This window comes from Leptinotarsa decemlineata, unplaced genomic scaffold (assembly GCF_025532065.1).
Source record: "Leptinotarsa decemlineata unplaced genomic scaffold, Ldec_3_MD MMD2_P_RNA_scaffold_12, whole genome shotgun sequence".
NCBI lineage: Eukaryota > Metazoa > Arthropoda > Insecta > Coleoptera > Chrysomelidae > Leptinotarsa > Leptinotarsa decemlineata.
Window position 1 is genome coordinate 14262664 of NW_027412526.1, and position 22182 is coordinate 14284845.

General features: G+C 34.1%; 1 protein-coding gene across 3 annotated transcripts in view; it reads left to right on the forward strand.

The window, feature by feature from the left end:
- The window catches only part of Skeletor (DM13 and DOMON_DOH domain-containing protein skeletor), a 175761-nt gene that overhangs the window by 45123 nt on the left and 108456 nt on the right, over positions 1 to 22182 (forward strand). For all 3 annotated transcript variants that reach the window (XM_074174550.1, XM_074174543.1, XM_074174537.1), the window contains exon 2: positions 4904 to 5044. In XM_074174550.1, coding sequence (XP_074030651.1) covers positions 4904 to 5044 — 141 coding nt within the window. The remainder of the gene's footprint in view (positions 1 to 4903; positions 5045 to 22182) is intronic.

The window sequence follows — 22182 nt, forward strand, 5'->3', positions numbered from 1 at the left end:
CAAGTTAACAACAACAGGCAACTAGATGGCTATAAGAGTGTAGAAATAAATAAACATAATAATATTATGAATAACGATGACTGACCAATACCAAATAGCATACTATATAGCTTGTTAAAATAATATTGTTGGGTTTACTGATTACTACATAAGGACACATTGTATAGGCAATATTGTGAAATTAATTTTTATATAGCTGAAAATTGTTTTATATATACCTATAACATTTAAACATTACATAAGGACATATTGTAAAATAATAGATAAGACTAATTGTAAAATTTATTTAGGGTGGTATACCTGTATGGGTGGTATACCTATATGGTTTACCTGTATGATATATCTATGTAGCATAAATAGCTTTAGTTTCGCGAAGTTTCCAGTTTTATCTTCCTCTTGAAGATGATCACTTGGTGATCGAAACACGTGTCGAGGTGTTGAAAATAACGATTTGGTGTTGGGAAAAAACTCCAGTAATATTCATTACTACACCAAAGGTTCGAAACAGTACATCATAAGAACTTGTTCATAATTGTTCATACCTATGATTCATTAAAGAAGATCAATTCAACCAGTATAACTTCTTTACTTGAAAAACTGAGTATTTGATCACATTTTTTTGAGAAATCCATTGAAGCTATTAACTGCATTATAGAAAACTATCTACTTCTGGAGAGAAACCGTAAGTTATGATAAAATATCATGTTTTTGAGAAATAATTCAATAATTCAAAAAACATTTTCATAAATGGCATGCTGAATTCAAAATAGCTCTATCAGGGATAACTTTCTTGGTGATAAAATTACTCAAAAACTCGTTTAAATATTTCTTTTAGCGGCCAGCCCCGGCTCCGAATGGGGCAATACTGATACCAAATATAAATTTACCCACCCGAAATTCAACAGCATGGGAAAACAGTGATGAAAAGATAATTTTGTTTTATGGAAGTGCCATTTTTCCTCGCGGCTGGCGCCCCAGTTGGAATATATAAAAATCCTTTCTTATAGCACATCTACAATATAAAATTATTCTACATAAAAATTTCAGCCTCCGAAAATGTACTGGTATGGAGAAACAGTGATGAAAAGGTAATTTCATTTTATGAAAGCGCAATTTTTCCCGCAGCTGGCGTGTTGGAATATTTCCCACAGTTGGAATATTTAAAAATCCTTCCTTTTTGCACATCTTCATTCCTTTTTGCATATTTACATACATTTCAACCTGCGAAAATAAAGGGCTATGGAGAAACAGTGATGAAAAGGTAATTTTCGTATGTAAACGCTCCACGTTTATACCCTGTGAGGGTGCAACATTTGGAATATTTAAAAACCCTTCCTTATTGCACATCTTCAACATAAAACGAAACCACATACAAAATTTCAACCTGCGAAAATATAGCACTGCGGAAAAATAGTGATGAAAAAGTTACTTCAATATGTAAACGCTTCCCGTTTATTCCCAGTTGGGGTGCCACAGTTGTAATATTCAAAAATCCTTCCTCATTGCACATCTTCAACATACAAAATTTCAACCTGCGAAAATATAGCGATACGGAAAAACAATGATGGAAATGTAACTTCATTTTATGAACGCGCCTTTTCCCCCACGGCTGGCGTCCGAGTCGGAATATTTCAAAATCCTTTCTTATTGCACATCTACAATATAAAACTAACCTACATACAAAGTTTCAGCCTCCGAAAATATACCACAGTTGGAATATTCAAAAATCCTTCCTTATTGTACATCTTCAACACAAAACGAACTTACATAAAAAAATTCAACCTGCGAAAATATAGCACTACGGAGAAACAGTGATGAAAAGGTTATTTTCATATGTGAACGCTTCCCATTCATTCCCAGTGGGGGTGCCACAGTTGGAATATTCAAAAATCCTTCCTCATTGCACATCTGCAACATAAAAGAAACCTACATACAAAATTTCAACCTGCGAAAATATAGAGGTACGGAGAAACAGTGATGAAAAGGTAATTTTCATATGTAAACGCTTCCCGTGAACACCAACATAGTAGTAAAATTTAGTCATAATGATCTCCTGGGGAGATCATTCATTCTACGACAGAGCTTCTAGTACGAACTATCAAGTTGCCTTCAGAGGAAAAATTCCGTGGCTCTCATTCAGATCAAAATTCTAATTGGTATACACAGATAAACCATATTTGTACCAATTTAATTAAATCTCACTTCGCCATTTGTCAGTTGAAGTCCAACTCGGATGAAAGTAGTCTTCCCTGTATTTATTAGGCTACGATTTATACTCATCCCAGTTTGAATGTTATGGCTTAGGATAGAGCAAATGAGAGTGTTTGTAGTACAAATGAGAATTATGAGATTTACAACACCAGGACAGCTATCGACCGATTTTTAGGGTCAAACATGGCAGATATCTTCATTTGTTTTTATTAAAATGCATCATGTTTGCCATATATAACATCTCTTTCTTTTCCAAAAATACTTGCACGCACTATCGAACCACCATCCTAGCCAAAAGAGAGGAGTTATCTCCACTCTAACGGAACGAGCTCGGAGAATATGTGAACCAGAACATCTGAAGGTCATCTGGAAGGGACCTTGAGATCGAATGAGTACAGTGCCCCGAGACCAGAAGAGCCATGAGACCGAAGGGCAACACGGTTCAGAAAGCGAAAAAGGATCAGATTGTTGCACGCGCATATCTACCGTTTGTCCCTAGGGTCACGGATAGAATTGGAAAACTATTGGGAAAACACAACATCGAAACATTCTTCAAACCCACGAGGAAGATATAACAAAGCCTCAGGTCGGCTAAAGACAAAAGAGACCCATTATCAGCAGCAGGGGTCTATCGCATTCCGTGCACTTGTGGAAAGGTATATATCGGAACCACCAAACGATCTATGGGAACAAGACTAAAAGAGCATAAAAGGAACTGCAGACTAGGCCAAACAGACAAGTCAGCTGTGGCAGAACACGCACTGAGTGAAGGAGACCACAGTATTTTGTTTAAAAACACAGAACTAATTGCCCCCAACCAGGGATACCATAGCCGACTGGTACGGGAGGCAATAGAGATCCACAAACACACGGATAATTTTAACTGAAAAGAAGAAGCGGTGAACCTCAATCAAATATGGAACCCAATTTTAAGGAATTCGAGAATAACGAACAGGACAACAGGCAGACAGGCAGCAAGATTGTTAATGTTCCCGATTCAAGTGCATGTACGAATACAGGTACAAATGGAGGTACAAATACAGGTGCAAATACAACTGATTACCTGACAAGGCATAAATACGCTTAACGAACCCTAAAAGGTAGTCATCGGACAGTAAGCCATGATGGTTAAACCTCTGAAGAAGCTAGCCACTCGCGCCAGCGAAACGTCAAGAAGTAATTCCAAAAATCCACGGCTTTCAAACTCGAAAAATAATGACACTGAAAACAAAAGCGAATCGGTAAAAACGCCAGGGTTCCTGTACATCCAGTATGAACACGTCTGAGTGAGCTATTGTGTGATAAAAGATAAAACTGGAACCTCTGGCGTAGAATGAATCCAAAATTCGCGTCTTCAGGAGATGATCATGAAAAGTGCTTGTTCTGGTTCTGTTGTGTAATGAAACACGTGTTGAGGTTTTGTTAACTGTCTGGTAAAAATCTCACAATGAAGTTTTACTTGGTTACGTTATGAATTTTGTACATGTACAAACTCAGATTCGATTCTGAATGAATTCAGTTCGAAAAATAATGATTTATTCATCAATTTATATTTTGAACCTTTGAAGTAGTCCCCTTCGGATGTAATTCTCTTGAGCCAGCGTTTTTTCCAATCCTTAAAGCATTTCTAATATGCACTTTTTGGTATGAACTTGAGATCTCTCAGCGATTCAAATTTTATCTCCTCAACCTTCGCAAAACGCCGTCTCTCCAGTCTTTTTGTTTTGGCCAAAAAATTTATAACAAGCAATGACGAATGAGCAGGTGGATTATCGTGCATGAATTGTTGTTCCAGATTACCGAATGTTTTCTTCGAATTGCAAGTCTCCAATGAGGCGTTATTTCAAGATAAAGAAAACTCCTTATTGAACGTCCGACCTTGTGGTACTGGTAATCGAAGAAAACAGTGAGCAACACCCTGACATTCGATGGAATTTGGCGTGCTTTTTTGATCTTATCTCTCCTGTACTCTTCCATTGGACACTTTCAAGCAAATCCGGATCATCGTTGACGTCATTCATCAATTCCTGAGCGATGCTCATGTGACGGTTTTTTTGATCAGCAATTCTGGAACAAACTTCGCAGCATGGCATGAGCCAACCGATATGCCAACATCATCAGCAACTTCTCTAACAGTAATTCGACGATTATACATAAAAATTTTTCCCATTTTGTCACATTTTTATCGGTTGTTGATGTGCTGGGGCGTTCAGGGGGAGCATCGTCATTAACAACTTCTCGATCTTCTGTAACAAGTTTGTTTCACTTGTACACATTTTTTTGACTCAGAATACAATCACCATATACCACTGTGAGCACCCAATTCCATTTTTTACAATCCATTTTTGTCAATACCAACAAATCGTGGAACATGCAAAACACTTCCCACTTGTATGCCTCTCACCAATAAACTAAACATGCTTATCAGCTAACAAAAAAAACGCTAATATACGTAGCCAGCAGAATTTGAACATTCACCATATTTTTTGAACAGCCCAGTATATATTTCGATTGAAAATATTTCTGTTTGGATATGTGTACGTATGTCTATTACATAATTTGTAAATGACTTATATAATTTGACGATGTTTCCCACCGTGATTTACCATATTTACTCAATGTGTCATAAATGGCTGATGATTAATATCATTACTATTATCATTGAAACTATAGATGTGATTTCATTTTTCAGGGCAAAGCCATAGTGCTCAATACTTAGGCAAACTCCTAGGAAAACTTTCAGAACTACATCACGGTGTATCTGGAGAAGTTTATGCTGTCGACGGACGAACACTTTACATCAAGGACTTTACTTACGACGGTCAAGGACCTGGTGAGTTTCAAATTAATGACTCAATAAGGAAGATTTGGAGTTGATAAGTATTTGAAAACTCCTAACGATCGAAAATTACAGAATAACTAGAGTTTACCGAAATCACTATTTGAAGTGGTTATTCGGTTTGGTTCGCGTCCAAAAAGTGATATTTATTATTATTAGATATATTGACTTCATGACTTATGATCTGATATTTGATGGTGATGATTATGTATCCAAGTAACACTTCATTATGAAAATTTCACTAAACAGGCGTGTTCATACTGAATGAATTCTATGCAATTAGTGCGTTATATAGTATAACAATTTGAATCATATGACTTTCTACCTACTCAATGACTTATAATTCTGATTGAGTTTGAGTAATAATTGAATAAAAATTTGAACATTGTGAAATGAATTTAACCGACTCATTAAATGGACTCGTAATAAAGTAATAATCAATTTCTAAATTACAAAACAGATTCAACGAAGAAGAATTCAATTCTATTCGGTCATTCAGAGAATTTTTCGAATTCTTGAATTTATTAATTTCAAACCTTTATCCCCAAAATGTAATACAACTTAGACGTGCCCCTCTGCCAAACATTGTCTTGCAAAAATGTAATTGGTCTCCAAATTCACACAGGATTTACATGATTTCTATCTAAGAGACGCTCAATAATTAGCAAAATACTTGGGAATAATTTTGTTGCGGATTTGTAATCTGTTCAAAGGAAATCTCACAATGAAGTGTAATTTGAAACGGACAATTCCAACACTTATCATGATTATAGTTAGACTAGAACCTTCAGGATAGTTATCAGAATAGACCACACTTTCTTCATTCCACAAGTTAGACTCATAGATGATTTGAAGAAAGTGTTCAGAATGGAAATATATTCTTCTCAATAATATCGTTTGGTTGTCTTGCCGGCCATCTCCAGATCAAAACAAATTTTCGAATTTTTGAAATAATTAAATGTAATAAAAAATATAAATGATTTCGAAACCTTCTATGTCTCTTTCAGATTTCACAAGAATAGGTCTTTGAAAATTATTAACATTTCTAAACAAAAACTATATAAACTATTGAAGTGGTCTGATATTCTTTACATGACAGTTTTTTTTATATCTAACGTTTTTAAAGAGCCACACTTGTATGAATTCGGCAAAAGAAATAATAGGTCTATAGATCATTTATACTTTCTGAAAAAATTAATTGATATATTTTATGCTATTCAATTATATACATATATCGAAATTTTTGTAATACCCTTGTTGCTTTTTCACCTTGGAGCGAAACAAGCTGAAATGTTGAGAAAAATGTTATCAGAGACATTGTGAATTCATATAATCATCGATGGATGATGAATTCAAGATAAACTAAGTGCTCACTTCAGTAATTGAACGTCTTTATAGACGATAATTGAATGCAGGAGTGAGAGACGGGGTTATGCCACACAAGTTGTTTTTTGTGTTTTGGTAGTTCTGCATCCTGCTGTGGATCATAATCTAACGTTACTGCAGCCATTATATACCACCCTTGTAGGTACTAATAGAGGTACTTGTCTTGATTGAGTACCTGAATTAACAGTTTACAATGCGGATGTCCCTTTTTTTCATAGTGCAAAGGGTTACAAACTCAATTATTGAGAATCCTTGGAAACTCACAAGCATAAACATTGCAGCTGCAACCTGTCAAATAATCAAATCGATTTAGTTTACTCGCCGGTTTTTGAATTGGCACATCCGCATTGAAAACTGTAAATTCAGGTACTCAATCAAGCCAAGTACCTCTATTAGTACCTATAGGGGTGGTATATAATGGCTAATGTAATGAAACATTGTTAGTTTATTGTATACGTTTGAAAATGTCCGTATAGGACGAAACTGCAGTAACGTTAGTTAAAATAAAAGTGGTAAAAAAAACATAGAAAATTTCATTTCTCTTTTCTTCATCATGATTTCCTACCACGTAGTAACGGCTACATCCATCAATTTATATCCCTATATCCATTTTCAAAATGAATAATAATTTATTTCAATGCATGTTTGACTCATTCTAATATAACCTCAGTTTTCTCAAAAAGTTTAATCTTACTGAGGCAATCAATTATTGAGGGACTAGTATCGAATTCCCATTTTTGAAGGTAAAATATGTTATAATTTTGCCAAACAGCACCGATTTGAACAAAAATGTGGATTTAGTTTCTATACTTACCTTCTACTTCAAATTTGGTTCAGGGGGTGGATTGCACCCTTTCTCTAGGGTGAAAAGTGTTTCATTAAAAATAGATCTTATCCTGGGTAACTTTTGTGTCACTGAAAGTCAATGATTTTCGACTCATTAGCAAGTGAAAGTCAATTTTTAAACCAATAAACCCACGTTTTCAGATGTTTTTTCGAGAAAAACTCAAAGAATAAATATTTCTTGGAAAAATCTTTGGTAGTAAAAATGTAGATTATTTAAAAAAGTTTTATGGTATCTGTAGATCCAATACAAAGGAAGTGATAGCTTGTTGAATGTTGGTTCTTTTTCGTCAAATATCAGAATTGAAATCTCCAACATGAAGTAGGCCTCCATTTTTTTCGGTGGAAAACACCCCCATATCACCAACCTAATTGGAAATAATCATTATCACTTCACAATAGGTGATTCAGATTCAAAAGACTCAGTTTTGAAATAAAAACTATGAATAATATACAAAATATAGCCACCATATATTCATCAACGATGTTATTAATAGTTTTCGAGTCATTATGAAAATAAATCACAAAGATGCTTTTTCACTTAAAGCTCAACATTTTTCAAAACTGAGCACTTTGAATCGCTGAGTTTTGATTATAGGTCGGTTCCTATGAGTTTTACCACAACGAAAGACAAAGTAAATATCACACAATTTCATTGACAAAGTAATTCTTTTCAGAAAAAGATGTTGATTGATTGTTTTTCCATTATTGAAAATTCATTCGACTGAAATGCTGGTTGATTCAGTATTCAAAAACAATTGTGTTACTAATTTTTTAAAGGAATTGTTACGCTATTTGATAGATTCCAAGTTGTGATTTCACTGGTTGCGGTTGTAATTACCTGAGTCCGTAAGTGTTCAGTACTATCAGTCCCAAGAAAATCTATTTGACCTATTTTGTGGAATGTCTTCCTAAGAAGGTTCTCGATAATTGTCAAGATTTTTCTATGTTCAATAACATTGTTCACATATTGGATCTCTTGAACAAACTAACAAACTGTTCCCTCCATATAATCGAAAGGGTTGGTCAACAGAAGATTTATTAATTTGTTTTGAATTTATTCCACTCTGGAAGTTTATGCTGGAGGAAGAGAAGCCCAATGATAAAAATAATTGATTTTTTGAAACTATTTCGATTCTTTAAAAAGCTTTAAGAGAAAAATACATTTTTTTTCAATAAAATATTTAGTACTTCATTCGTAAATTAAAGGTTGTGGCTTTGGCCACAATTATTTTCAATACACAGTTGCCTGTTCTTGATCACACTTGGAACTTGTCAACAAAGAGTTATTCGACCTTTCAATCACATCCACAAAATTTAAAATCCACGGTGGAATAACAACCTTGTTCAAAACAAATCGGCTCTGAACGGTTGACCCGAAAATTCCTATCCTCTAGCCAAAACCGACTTCCCCTTCGATTATTAATTTTCCCAAATCCCATACGCGGCTATTTGCGTGCCACGCCGACTTCACATTTCCGCATGCACGTCTTTAGGTGTAATTCACGAATTTTTCGGGCCATTAGCATTTTTCCTTTCCCGAATACATTCCCTTGATCGCCGAATTCGCTACAATGAGGGGTGATAATAAAGCAGATAAAGGTAATTTATTGTCGGTTCGGGTGTGAAAATTTGCACTCGAAACAATTCAGTATATACAGAAATCAATGGAATTCATAGCCCAATAATGTAGGTCAATATTTTGATAAATATGTCCTTCATTGATTGATACGTAATGCAACTGGCCAATATTTGACACAAACCCAGTATAACGTGTTCGAAGGCCTTCGCTTCATGATTTTGTTCAATCTGTCAGAAAAAAAACGAATTTATGTATGGTTTACGTTTTTACTAAAAAAAGTCTATATTTAAATTTGTGAAATTCCAAGATTGAAGGCCCGTGACGTCACATGAACACTACAAAATTTTTATATTCCCGGTAACGTGTACTGTATATAGACAGTTGAGGCAATGCAATAATATACATACGTCATCATTTTGTGCATCTGATGATTTCACGAACTTGCACAACCAACATTTTCAGTCAGAATTAAGTTACTTTGACTTTCGATTTGTCAGCAGCTTTTCCAGAAGAAGACGTGTTTATTTTCACCAAATTGGGAAAAAATCCAAGTAACTAAACGTCGGAAATAGTAATTTTGAAGTTGAGAGTGTGCATTAAGATTATTTTCTTGATAATGATCTGAAATGAGCAAAAATCAAGTTATTCTTCACCTTCATGTAACCATAGCATTTACTCACAAGAAAGATAAATAATCAAGTTTCATCATATGGATAAAATCTACCTATCTCTACTCCTCATGATGTCTTCAACATGAACAAATTGATGCTCTCTCCCAAACAAAATTACGCATGCCTCGCAAAATTTTCTGTAATATAAGTGTTTCTAAATTTAAATTCATGAAAATCATGAGATTTCATTACTATCTGATTTGAAAAAAATAAAGAAATGACTGGCTCATTAGTTTTGAAATGTTTTGCAAATTTTTACAGAAATTAAATTCTATCCAAAAAAAGATCTCGCATAACATATTCACTTATTTTTCAATAATCATTCATCAGGCTATCGGTGAATTGAAGATTTTATGAAATCATTTACTAATTGCTGAAATTTCAATTCCATACAAATATGGCGTTTTTTCCAAAGTATATGTATGCCAAAATTTTCAACATAAATGTCTGATACTTGTCTTAAATCCCGAAAGACCAGCACCAATATCGATCTCTACTTGGAAAGTCCAAGGAGACAGATCTCCAAATGCAGGACTAACAACTTGTGACTGGAACTAGCCTGTATATCATCACTTTCGTAATAATTACGGAATACTGTGCTTTTAATTTGATGTTCGTGTGTTCTGTGGGTTGTTTTGACAAACCGTTTCAAAATTGTTGCGGTGATAAAAAAAGGGTACAACCAGTTTTCGACTCAATTTGTAACATAGTTTCAGAAAAATATGCTTCATTTCCACCTATTTTTCACATCAGTCTATAATATAATAATTGGTCGTGTGCCCATGGGTTTTTTTATTGTCCTTTCACCTCTATTCTACATTTCATTATCAAAGTCACTACCAGAAATAAATCAAGAAAATTTTAGGTTATTTGTGATTCAATATTCAATTGAATGTTTTTGAAAGTTACTTTCTTAGAAATAGTCATCAAATTCTGATAAGGAATAGATTACTTTCACGGATTTTCCTTTTGTGAATATTTTATCAGATAAACCGGATACCTTTGTGATAATGCCTTCATGGTATATTAGAGGGTATCTAATAGGTGAAAAGAATGTTCAAACGAATCCTTATCATTATCAATTGGGTGTATTGGACCTTTGCAAACAACCTTTTTGTCTTCGAACAGGAAGTTTTATACCTAGTAAAGTAAATACTGGGAAAGAAAGGTTTCGACTTTCTACTTATCCATCTCTTTATTTATAGACAAAAAAAATGTGGGATCTTCCGAAGTAAGAAAAGAAGCAATCAAAAAAAAGTAACTCTACAAAAAGATCATGCAAAGAAATATCTTTCCACACAAACTGAAAGAAAATCTCTCTCGAAATAACAACTTTCATATAATCATCGAATTACACCAAAGAAAAATAATTTCGAAACAAATATTGATTATATAAACACTGAATTAAACAAAAAACACTCTCCTCTAGATATTCACTTTGTATCCTAAACATTTGTTATGGAATTGTATCAGATATCATTCACAGGATTGCTACACAATTCAGTGAATGAAAAAGGTGAAATTTCACTTACATGAAACATTCACTGGTGGATATCTGATGTTTCGGCATAAAACACTTGCCCTATGGCCTCTGCAGTACAAATCTGGATAACATTATAAGATGAAGCACTCAATCCATTCATGAAATTACGACTTTATGTCACAAATGAGTTTAGTTTACTCATCTCATCGATGACAGTACCTAATGACATTTATTCGCTTATTTGATGATATTTCAACTAGAGGATTTTTTTTTTGAGGACCAAGCACTACAGCAAAATCCTTAAGGCGCTCCAAGAACTGTTTCGAGAGATCTTTTTCTTCCAGATTGTGTCTGAAAGTTACTCCTTCTCATTATCTACACATCTTTGTAGAGAGTATTTTTTTCAAATTTGTTGCCTCCTTTCTTTTTTTGGACAATTCCCACATTTTTTGTATAAAGATGGAGAAGAAGAAAGCCAAAACCTCACTTTCCCAAAAATTAATGTCACCTAAAATATACCCCTTTCAATTTAAAGGTAAATATTCACTTTAAAATGAATGATTGGGCTTTGATAACCTTTCCCTAGTCCTAATATTATACCTGAATTCAGATCATCTCATTCCTTGAACCTACCATGGCATTCTTTTTGACATGCTTTTTCCCACAGATGTTTTTGAAATTTGAAGAAATGTCATTGGTGATCTTCCTAATTTCTGCCAATGTTGCCACTTATGAGTTAGTTGATACTTTGAGTTTCTATATTCAAAACAAATACTACCACATTATTTCTCTCTGGAGGCGTTTCTTCTCCGCATTTGGAATAAAGGTTTTAAGTTGTTTGTGGCGGCACAAGCTGATGAAAATGAAACGGTACGGTGTAGCTATTGCTCATATATCAGGGAATTTGAATATTCTATTGAAATTTCTAATTTGAAAATACAATTAATTTTTTTAATGACTATATTAAATTTATCCACAGTGAGATATGAAATGCTCAATGACCACAGTTTATTAGTTATGAAAACAAATATAAATGTTGTATGAAACTGCAACTGTAGAAAATCAAGGAAATTGCGGAAAAATTTCACTTCAACTCTCTTCGATGTTCTAAGCGTAAGCTGTCATCCAATTGAATGCACAAGTTTACTATTTTGTTTTTTTTTTACTTTATAATAAAAGGATACTACATACTACATGTGTTCCATCGCATATTTTATTGATGACATACTCATATATGTATTATTCCATTGTCTCAACTATATTCGAATATGTGTTAGTTGATTATTGTCGTTGGCCTGAAAATTAGGTTAACGTTGGGTTTCTCCAAATTTCTCCCAAACCGGTTCGTAACAACTCTAACGTAGGGAAAGAAATCTGTATTGGCCGATCTGGCTGGATGTACGGATCATTAACACGGTCGCATTAGGAATATTGAAGTACACACAAATGAAAAAACTATAAGTGGAAAGGAGTTGTTTTTCTTATTTATGAATTATATGCAAACAATAAAACACAGTGAAACAAACGAACGAACGAACAAACACTTTGTATTCATTTTTTGGATTTGTTATAAAATATACTTTGCGTTATATCTTCCTAAATTTTTCTGTGACCATATAATAAACGTCAAATAAAACATATATTTTTTCTACTATTATTCATTATGCTGCAGTCGATACCTAGTGAGTCTTTGGTTGAACTGCAAACGCCCTTTCACACGGGCAGCTTCACGTTTCGCTCCCGAGAGACAGGAAGGCTCTTAGCGTCGAAATGCAATGAGTCCAATAGAGCTTTCAGACAAAGAGCAGGAGCCGCCACGTTTCAAAAGACGAGAGCTCTCACGTCTCCTGCATCCCAAGCCGTGGAGCCACGTCTCCTACTCAAAATGCAAAAGTATGATTGGCGGCTTCCAGACGAGGAGTGAAAACGGCTCTCCCTAGTCGACGCTTCACACTTTCATGGCAGATTATGATGTGGGGCTGCTAATTAGTGCAGTCTGCAACCGACCCTTTGTCTGAGATAAAAGTCCCGACATTTATAGGAACCGAAATGAAATCGTGAAAATTTAGGTGGAAGTCTGCAAGGTACTCAACTTAGATTTTGCAGCTTCATCCATCCCATTCTTGATCGTTGACGTTTCTGTCGTCGAAGTATGTGTCGACGATAGAAAAGGTATATGGCAACAGCTCGCGTGCGATCTATTCTACCACTGACCTCAAGGAACCAGGAACTAAAAAGACTTCCGGTGTGACTGGGCGGTAGGAAGAAGTGATAAACGCTCACGTATAGGAGCAAGAGACGTGAAGCTCCCCGTGTGAGAGACTCCTAACGGGCATAACGTTCATAATGAGTTGAATTATCCTCAGATATCGATTTGGCGACCTTTCTGAATTTCACTTCGTTCTAAAATATATTCGATAAACAATCGGGTAGTGATGAGCATACATGGATGAACGAAACCGAAATATGACCAACTTCTCTTATTTATCTTTCAGAAAAAAATCGCTCGGACCCATCAAATTTTATTTTGGACAAATATTGTTTCAGCATATTTTTCCTTGTCACTTCTAGCTTCACGGCGGGAATCAATAAAATTATTTTATTTTTTTTTTCAATACATGGAATTTGTTGAATTTCATTAGTTCGGACTTTAATTTTTTTTATTTTTCATTTTTTATTCAATTGTTCTATTTTTACTTGTATTTTATTTCACTATCAAATCAAATCGAAAAGTAATTTATTGTCGAAGATGAAATCTAATTGACAAAGTGTTACTATTCTAAGAAATATAAGATACACAACTTAAAAGATATTGTCGAAGATGAAATATCATAGTCAAAGTTTTATTATTTTAAAGAATATAAGTTATACCAATTAATAGTAGTATTCGAAATTTGAACATTTGGTGATTTCAGAATTTTGTGGTGAAAAAGTAGTCGAAAGTAATAATATATATGCTACATATTGAAATAAATAATAATGATAATAAATATTCTCATGCAACACATAAATGTAGGTATAATAATATAAAAACTACAAAGCATGAAAATATAAAAGTGAATGCATAGAAAATAAAAGTAAGTATCAACTTCGTAAACATTCTCAACTATACAGTTCAGAGCTAAATGGAAACATCGAACAAAATGTTAAGAAAGTCATATAGTTTAAATACCAGTAGGTACTGAAACACGATAAATAAAATTAATTGTTTATATGATTTAAATTTCTGTCTGAATAGAATTTGTTTAAAGAATAAAAGGCCTTTGAAATCAGAAGCTTTTTTATAGATTTTCTAAATTTAGTGGTACATGTTATGCCTTTGATCTCAATTGACAAATGGTTAAACATTTTTTTTCATTACATATGAAAGACTTCCCAATTTTTGATGATATTGGAATCGGTAAACCTTCTGATATTTCGTCGTGGTGCAGCTATCATTTCATTTCAGGTTTTGATTAAAGATAATTTTATGAACGGATGAAAAATTACTTTACTATTTTTCTTTCACTCCTGTCTATTAACATTCACAATCGATGAAACAAATGATATCACAAAAGTCTTGCCCTGAGTATTTCAGTTTATTATTTTACCCACAATATTTCATTTGACTTCAGAAGATAATTGAAATTTATTACAGACGGTAAGTGCGCTTATATTACGGTAGTTCAATGGACAAAATCCAGCTAATATAGTTGAAAAGAAATATTTCACTAAGGGAGAGACGGGTGGTACTAAAAAAGGGATTTCACGTCCCAATTGAATCGTGACATATGAGCTCTATAAGTCAATTTCGGTTCTGCAATAAGTAATAAGTTATCTAAAGTTTCTGGTTGATCCGTAAGAGCATTCTACGAATTTTACAATGTCATACACTCAGTATAAAATTGAGTATTTCAGGTATTGGTTTTGTAATTTCGTTAGTCATTCATTCATTATACAATATATAAGTTTGAAAATGTCCTTATAGGACGAAACTGCAGTAACGTTAGTTACAAATAAAAGTGTTAAAAAACATAGAAAGTTTCATTTCTCTATTTTCCATCAATTAATCAAATGATTATGAAAAATTAAATTTTTTTGAGCATTTTTTTAAAATTATTCGCTTATAAATACAAGTATTCTACATAAAAACATACGCTTATTTATTTGCATGTTATTTCCTGAGCTTTTCAACTAATTAAGTTCAATGAATTGAAATAAATTTTAAAAATATTGTTTTTGTCAGATTAAGTGAATTCCTCTAGATTCTAGATAATCGTCAGAATATGAGACAGCACGTCTAAAATATAAAGATGAACCATATATATCTTAATCTGACGCACTTGAGTATTTCAAAATGTCGAATTTTTTTTGACCGCGAGTTTGCGTCAGATCGATATCGTCAGTTTATTGAATGAGAGCTTTTTTTTGTTGCACTTAACACCCCCTTAGAAAATCTGACGCGCTCGATAATTTTTTTTCTTTTCACTTTCAACCCTTACGTACAACCACCCACATCATGCAAACGATCAGATTAACATACCAACATTATTAAAAATACGTAGGACATTGATGCTATCAATATCTGACGCGCTCGAGTATGTCCATGCAACAGTATTTTTTTTACATATTTAAAAATCTATAGCCGCTTTCCCCACTGACGAAAAGGTATATATTATATTACATTTTTTTCTTCGTATCATCTAAGCTTTGCAACCTAATATGTCTCAATAACGCTCGAGTAAATCCCTATTTTGCATATTGCATATTGGGCTCCCCTGCTATTATACAATAAACTTAGGACGAAACTGCAGTAACGTTAGTTACAAATAAAAGTGGTAAAAAACATAGAAATTTTCATTTCTCTTTTCATTATGATCTCCTACCACGTAGTAACGGCTACATCCATCAATTTATAGAAACAGAGTGCAGAAGCAGGTACCGAAATGTTCGATTTACAGGCAGCAAATGAGTAAAGGGTAGGATGATTCACTGGGCAGAATGAAATGAAATATTTTTCGCAGTTTCAAAAACGACGGTTACATAAAACAGCAAGTTTCACCCAACTGCAATTAAATCTATGCCACAATCCGCACATTTCGAATTTCGTCATTCAGTATATTCATTCGCTAATAAATTGTAATGCACTTTGCATCAGCTGACAGCATTTCTTGTATACTCGGTATGGATAATTCAGTATCACACGAAATGAAAGTAAAAGCAGAGGAGAGAAAAAGGTACGCTCAAGAAATTTTAATGAACGTTGTATTGCCAATTTCTCCGACCGAGTGGCAAGGTCAACACAATCGTGTCCTGCGTGTTAATACTACTCGTATTTCTTTCATCTGCAATTTCACTTTTTAAAAGAGATATTCGAGTTAAACGAACTTGTTTTCTCGTTGGATATCGGATAATCAGATATGAAATTTGGACATTTAAGTGGGATTTTCATTTTGAGGTAAATAAGATAAAATTCGGAAGAAAAAAACCTTTCGAAGGTTCGGGACAATTATCACTATTTTGGATAGCATTACACGACGAAGCACTCATTTAAACATTGCGACTTTATGTCAACAAATGGGATAACTCTGTTCGATACGTTCAGTTTATTGAATCTCAGTCATACTTTTTGACCTTCTTCTTCCTCATTTAACAAAAATTGTGAGAGATTTTCGGAGAAACGAAGAACAAACAACTACAACAAAAGAAAGTAAAAGCCCCCATTAAAACAACTACTTTCACATGAACTATGGATCACGCAATAGAAAAAGATCATTTCAAAACAACTTCTTCCATATAAACATTGAATTAATCTGAAATAGGCACTGTTCCCATACACCAGAACTGCAACACCCTTCTTAACGCGCGTTTCACCCAAATTAGCGTCTTCAGGAGATGAAATAGACATTAGTCTATTGCCTAGAAGATGACAGTACTACCAACTGTCGAAAGCGTTCGCAGATAATTAATAGAAGATATACAGCTCCAAATCCTTTTTGTAGAATTTAATATTGAAATATATATATATATATATATATATATATATATATATATATATATATATATATATATATATATATATATATATATATATATATATATATCTATATATATACGATAAATATTTCGTTTATATAGGTGAGTAAGGAAGTAGGGTCAAATAACAGGGTGATATTTGGAAATACTTCTGAAAACACCCCCGTATCTTTCGTAATATTCGAGGTTAAACGATGAAACTCTCTGGACTGATGGAAATGCTCAAAATGCACCTACAACCTGAATGGGGTTGGCCAAAGTGATATACGCTGTCCGCCACTCGCGATGGAACACCCCATTTTTACGGTAAAACATATTTCCTCCAACTCTTCTCAGTTCTCTAGGTGTGATTTCTCTACACGTTATAATTCTTGCACGGATATCTTCTCTATTTGTTAGCCTATCCTTATAAACTTTATTTTTCAAGTTTCCCCATAAATAAAAATTCAGTGAAGTTAAATCTGGGGATCGTGGTGGCCATACTACGAGAGGGCTATTGGGTCCTATCCATTTCACAGGAAGATTCCTATTCAACCAAACCCTTGTTATGCCACTATTGTGAACTGGTGAACCATCTAACTGAAAAATCATGCTGTGTCTCACATCCAAAGGTATTTCTTTCAACACATACACATACATTTTCGAGAAAATCAACGAATAGTCGTCCGTTTAAATTTTGATCGAAAAAAAATGGCTCGGTAATATTTTCGTTAGGATACCACACCACACATTAACTTTCTGAGATATTTGGTCTCTACAATTCACCACCCAATTTGGATTTTGTTCAGCCCAAAACCTCATGTTCTGGGAAGATACAACACCATTCGTGGTAAAGGTAGCCTCATCACTATATAAGATATACTTTAAAAAATTCCTGTCATTGAGATAATTTCCCTGCATCCATAACCATTACTCCATACGGCGGATTTCATCTCCTTCGTGCAAAGTATGTAAAAATTTGGGTTTGAACGCATGCATTTTATGCCTCTTTAAACACCTCCATATTTTACTGCGGCTCGTATTGAGTTGAAGCGATAAGTTTCTCAAACTAATTCTATGATGATACTACAATATCGTATCATCATCAATATAATGTTTTACTTGGCCGGTGCTCACGAATAGATTATATATTTTATGTACAGTTCCAGGATGTACAGCTACCTCTAGCGGGTGTCTTCTATTAAATTCAGCGGCCGCTTCACGATAAGACCTCACCCCTTCAACAACAATTAAAACAATTTCAATTTTTGCTTGAAGTGACAGACGTACCATGTTGAACTTTGTCTATGAAAATGAGCTGATATCAGTTAAAATGGGAACTTCAGAAATATTAACATATGAACAGGAACTCACGAACAGAAAACAACTGGAACACAGGAACAATATTCAACACAAATACAGGAACATTAAACACAATGGGGAAAAAACGGCAGAAACAACAGGAACAACGGTGATTCAAAGAACAACAATACTAGAAACAACAAATGCAATGAAAACTGGTCTGGGAGTTAATACAACAAGATCTTTCAAGATATTTAGTGTCAAGTTTACAGTAAATATCAATGAGCAACTGTTTTCCATTGTGATTTCAGGGCACCGCATGATTCAATGAAACTGATGTAATTCAATCCCTTCAAATGATTTCAGACAACAATTCAGCAAGTAGGCAAAATAATCTAAATTCTACCTGTTCACTGTTTAACAGTTGTTTCGGTGTTGCAATGAGTATGAAGATCAATTTTGTTTTGGATGGTAAAATGTTTCCTCAAATATTTTGATAAAGGACCCCGCACATTTCTCATGAGAAATGACTTGCCTTGAATTTTGCGGAAATTTTGATATGTTGTAGTTCCTGATGTGCTGAAAGTGTGCACAGCCAAAGTTCAGAATTGTACAGTTTTCGAGATGTACATCAATCGAGAGCTCTCACTTCTGGTTGGGATAGAATTTGGATGTTCAGGTGGTAGGTGCATTTTGAGCATTCCCATCAGCTCTGAGAGTTTCATCGTTCCACCTCGAATATTACGGAAGATACGGGTATGTTTCCATAAGAAGTGAGACAAATTCGGATTTTTCAGGACTGAAATTTTCTCAGAAAAAAAGTGTATTCGTAGTAAGTTAGTAGTCCTCACCACGAATCTGAAGGAATTTTGAGCCTGTTTTGTTTTATCATGAAAATGGGGTGTTCCATCGCGAGTGGCGGACAGTGTATATCACTTTGGCCAACCCCATTCAGGTGGTAGGTGCATTTTGAGCATTTCCATCAGTCCTGAGAGTATCATCGTTCTACCTCGAATATTACGGAAGATACGGGGATGTTTCCATGAGAAGTGAGACACACTGTATATATATATATATATATATATATATATATATATATATATATATACAATCGATCGCTTCAAAAACACTTCACTTACTTCCTTCGAAAGCTTCTGATAATTCCTCTTCCATATTCTCTGTTTCACTATCACTGTCGTCATTTAAATCAATAATGAATTTATTTCCACCATTATTATGAAAGTGTCTAATCTCCATATAAACTTTTTCAACTGAAATTACTTTTTTAATCATTTTGTGCCAGTGTTCTTCGGTGATATTAGATACTTCATCTTTAATTGGCTCTATTACCTTCTTATCAAATTTTGTTTGCAGGCATGTTAGTCATACATATTCTCGAACCATCAGTCCACCCTTTCGTAACTGTGTCGTGAGTGGCATACCAAGTTTCGTCCAAATAGAAAATTTGCCGTTGTTCTTATATATATTTAGTTGTTTAAGTATTTGTTACGCAATTCCACTATTTATCTGCTTTCCATAAATGCTTGACATTTGTTTATTATTTCAAATCTAACTTCTAATATTTTATCAAATTCTGAAGAGTTTTGTTACAGCAGCTCAGGTTATGTCCGGATGTATTCAGTTTCTTCCTTATGATTTCAACTGTACTTACAGTTGAGAAAGGAATTTTGGTCAAATCTGATGATGATTGTGATATTTTGTTTCCCTCGAAACCAAACTTGATATGTAGATTCTTATATACATTGAAACAAAGTCTCTTCGTTTCAATATTCACTTGCATCCAAATCTTATTCACTGGTATCTCTGTTTCGCATTGTGCACCATCGCTATTGAAATCACTACACTGAAAAAAATCTGCATTGTTATCACACTCGTCAATACTATTAGTACTTGTCCAAGGACGCCACATTTTGAACATATAACAAAAATTTCAAGTAATTATAACTGCGCCAATATCGAATTTCCACACTCAAATCGCGATCAGTTCCTGAACTGAACATGACGGCAATAACCATACCTGCATTTACGATTTCTATTCGTCACCGTAACATGACTTCAAATTTAATTTTATGGCTCTTTAGCCAAATAAAACTCGGTTAGTAAAAATTATCTACTACGAACCGCCAATTCTACAGTCCACGTAGACTACTTCGCACCCGGTTAATTTTTATGTATTGTTTTTTTTTGGCCTTCGAGAGTGCCGACAACTTTAAGTTTGCACAATATTGTTTACTCCAATACGATACGAATAAGTTAGTTAAGTCTCAATAACCGCTTTCAGATATATTAATTTTTTTTCCAAAGGTAAAGGACAACTCTAACTGTGAAGAGTTGCATAGAAATCTTTCGTTGACTTTATCCGTATTCATGTGGTGCAATTTTCATTTTTCAAACAAATGATAATAATAATTATAATGAGGATATGGAATTACATCGAAGTTCCATTACAACAAAATGTAGTATTCACAAATAAACGGGGTTTACAATACCTGAGTTGTTCATGGGTAATGGTAATTCAAATACATAATTAGATGGATATTATATTGAGGAAACATGTATTCCATTTCAGACCCTTCGCAAATGAACGTCTGTAAAATTTTTCGATAAGAAAAGCCTATTTTTTAAAATTCATAGCTCTGTTATATTTCAATATGTTTCTACGTGCATTCTACATTTGAAAAAATATAGAGCATGTGACAAAAAAATCGCTGCTAGGCAAACTTTCAGCATTTATGAGAAAAATTTAAAGTTTGACCAGAAAATTAAAAGTCAAGCCTTTTATAGTTTTCCCGAGATTGATTTCTCTTTTCGATCAAGAGATATTCCTTTCATTTATATTTTTTTATTCTCCTTCAGTGCGCCACTGATGAGAAGATATAAATAGCATATAATACTGAACTGAAATATTCCACCTGAAAATGTCAATAACCTGAAACATCTTCATTTAGTTTTCAAATGCAAACCAACAAATGCGTACCGTAATGAATTCCTGAAACTCCCGAAGAGATGAACAAATTGTTCCCACAACTTGTCCATCACTTTACAAGGCATTTTAACTATCCGGCAGAGATAAAGTACGCAGTGCTTTGCCTTCTAACCCCTTCATGGTTGGAATTCAAACGACTCAAAGAGAAAATTCATCAAAGGTAACTCGCACAAAAATCTTGTTAAAGCCTAATGCCTCCCGTATTTGGCCTTTCAGAAGTGATATCAGATTTTGAACAAGAGCGTTTCACAAGGAGATGACAAAGCAGAAAAAATTTGAGAAATTAATTTCTACGTAATAATATGAAATCATTTCAATAATGATTCATGGCTCCATTGAACACTATTAGACGATGAATCTTTCAGAATAGCAGTAGGACTTAGGATGGGTTCATCTATTTGTGTGCCTCATACTTGTCTTTGCGGTAGTATAGTTCATGAGAAAGGTTTGACTTGTACATCTCGACATCACCAAGTGAACGACATATTGAAAAGAGCTATGTTGTCAGCTGATATTCCTGCAACTCTGGAACCCTTAGGTACCAGTCGAGATGATGGTAAACGACCAGACGGTATGTCTTTCATACCATAGAAATATTGTAAACCTGATGTATGGGACTTCACTTGCGTTGACACGGTCGCAACTTCCCATCTAGCCGGAAGTTCGAAGTCTGCTGGAACTGCATCATTGTCTGGCGAGAAATTGATAAAAAAAAATATCAAAATCTTGGTAACAACTATCTGTTCCATCCAGTAGCGGTTGAAACTTTTGGTATTCATGGTCCGAAGTCTCTGTTATTCGTCCATGAACTCAGCAGCAGAATAGGCCAAGCAACGAAAGATCACCGTTATATCTCTTTTTTGA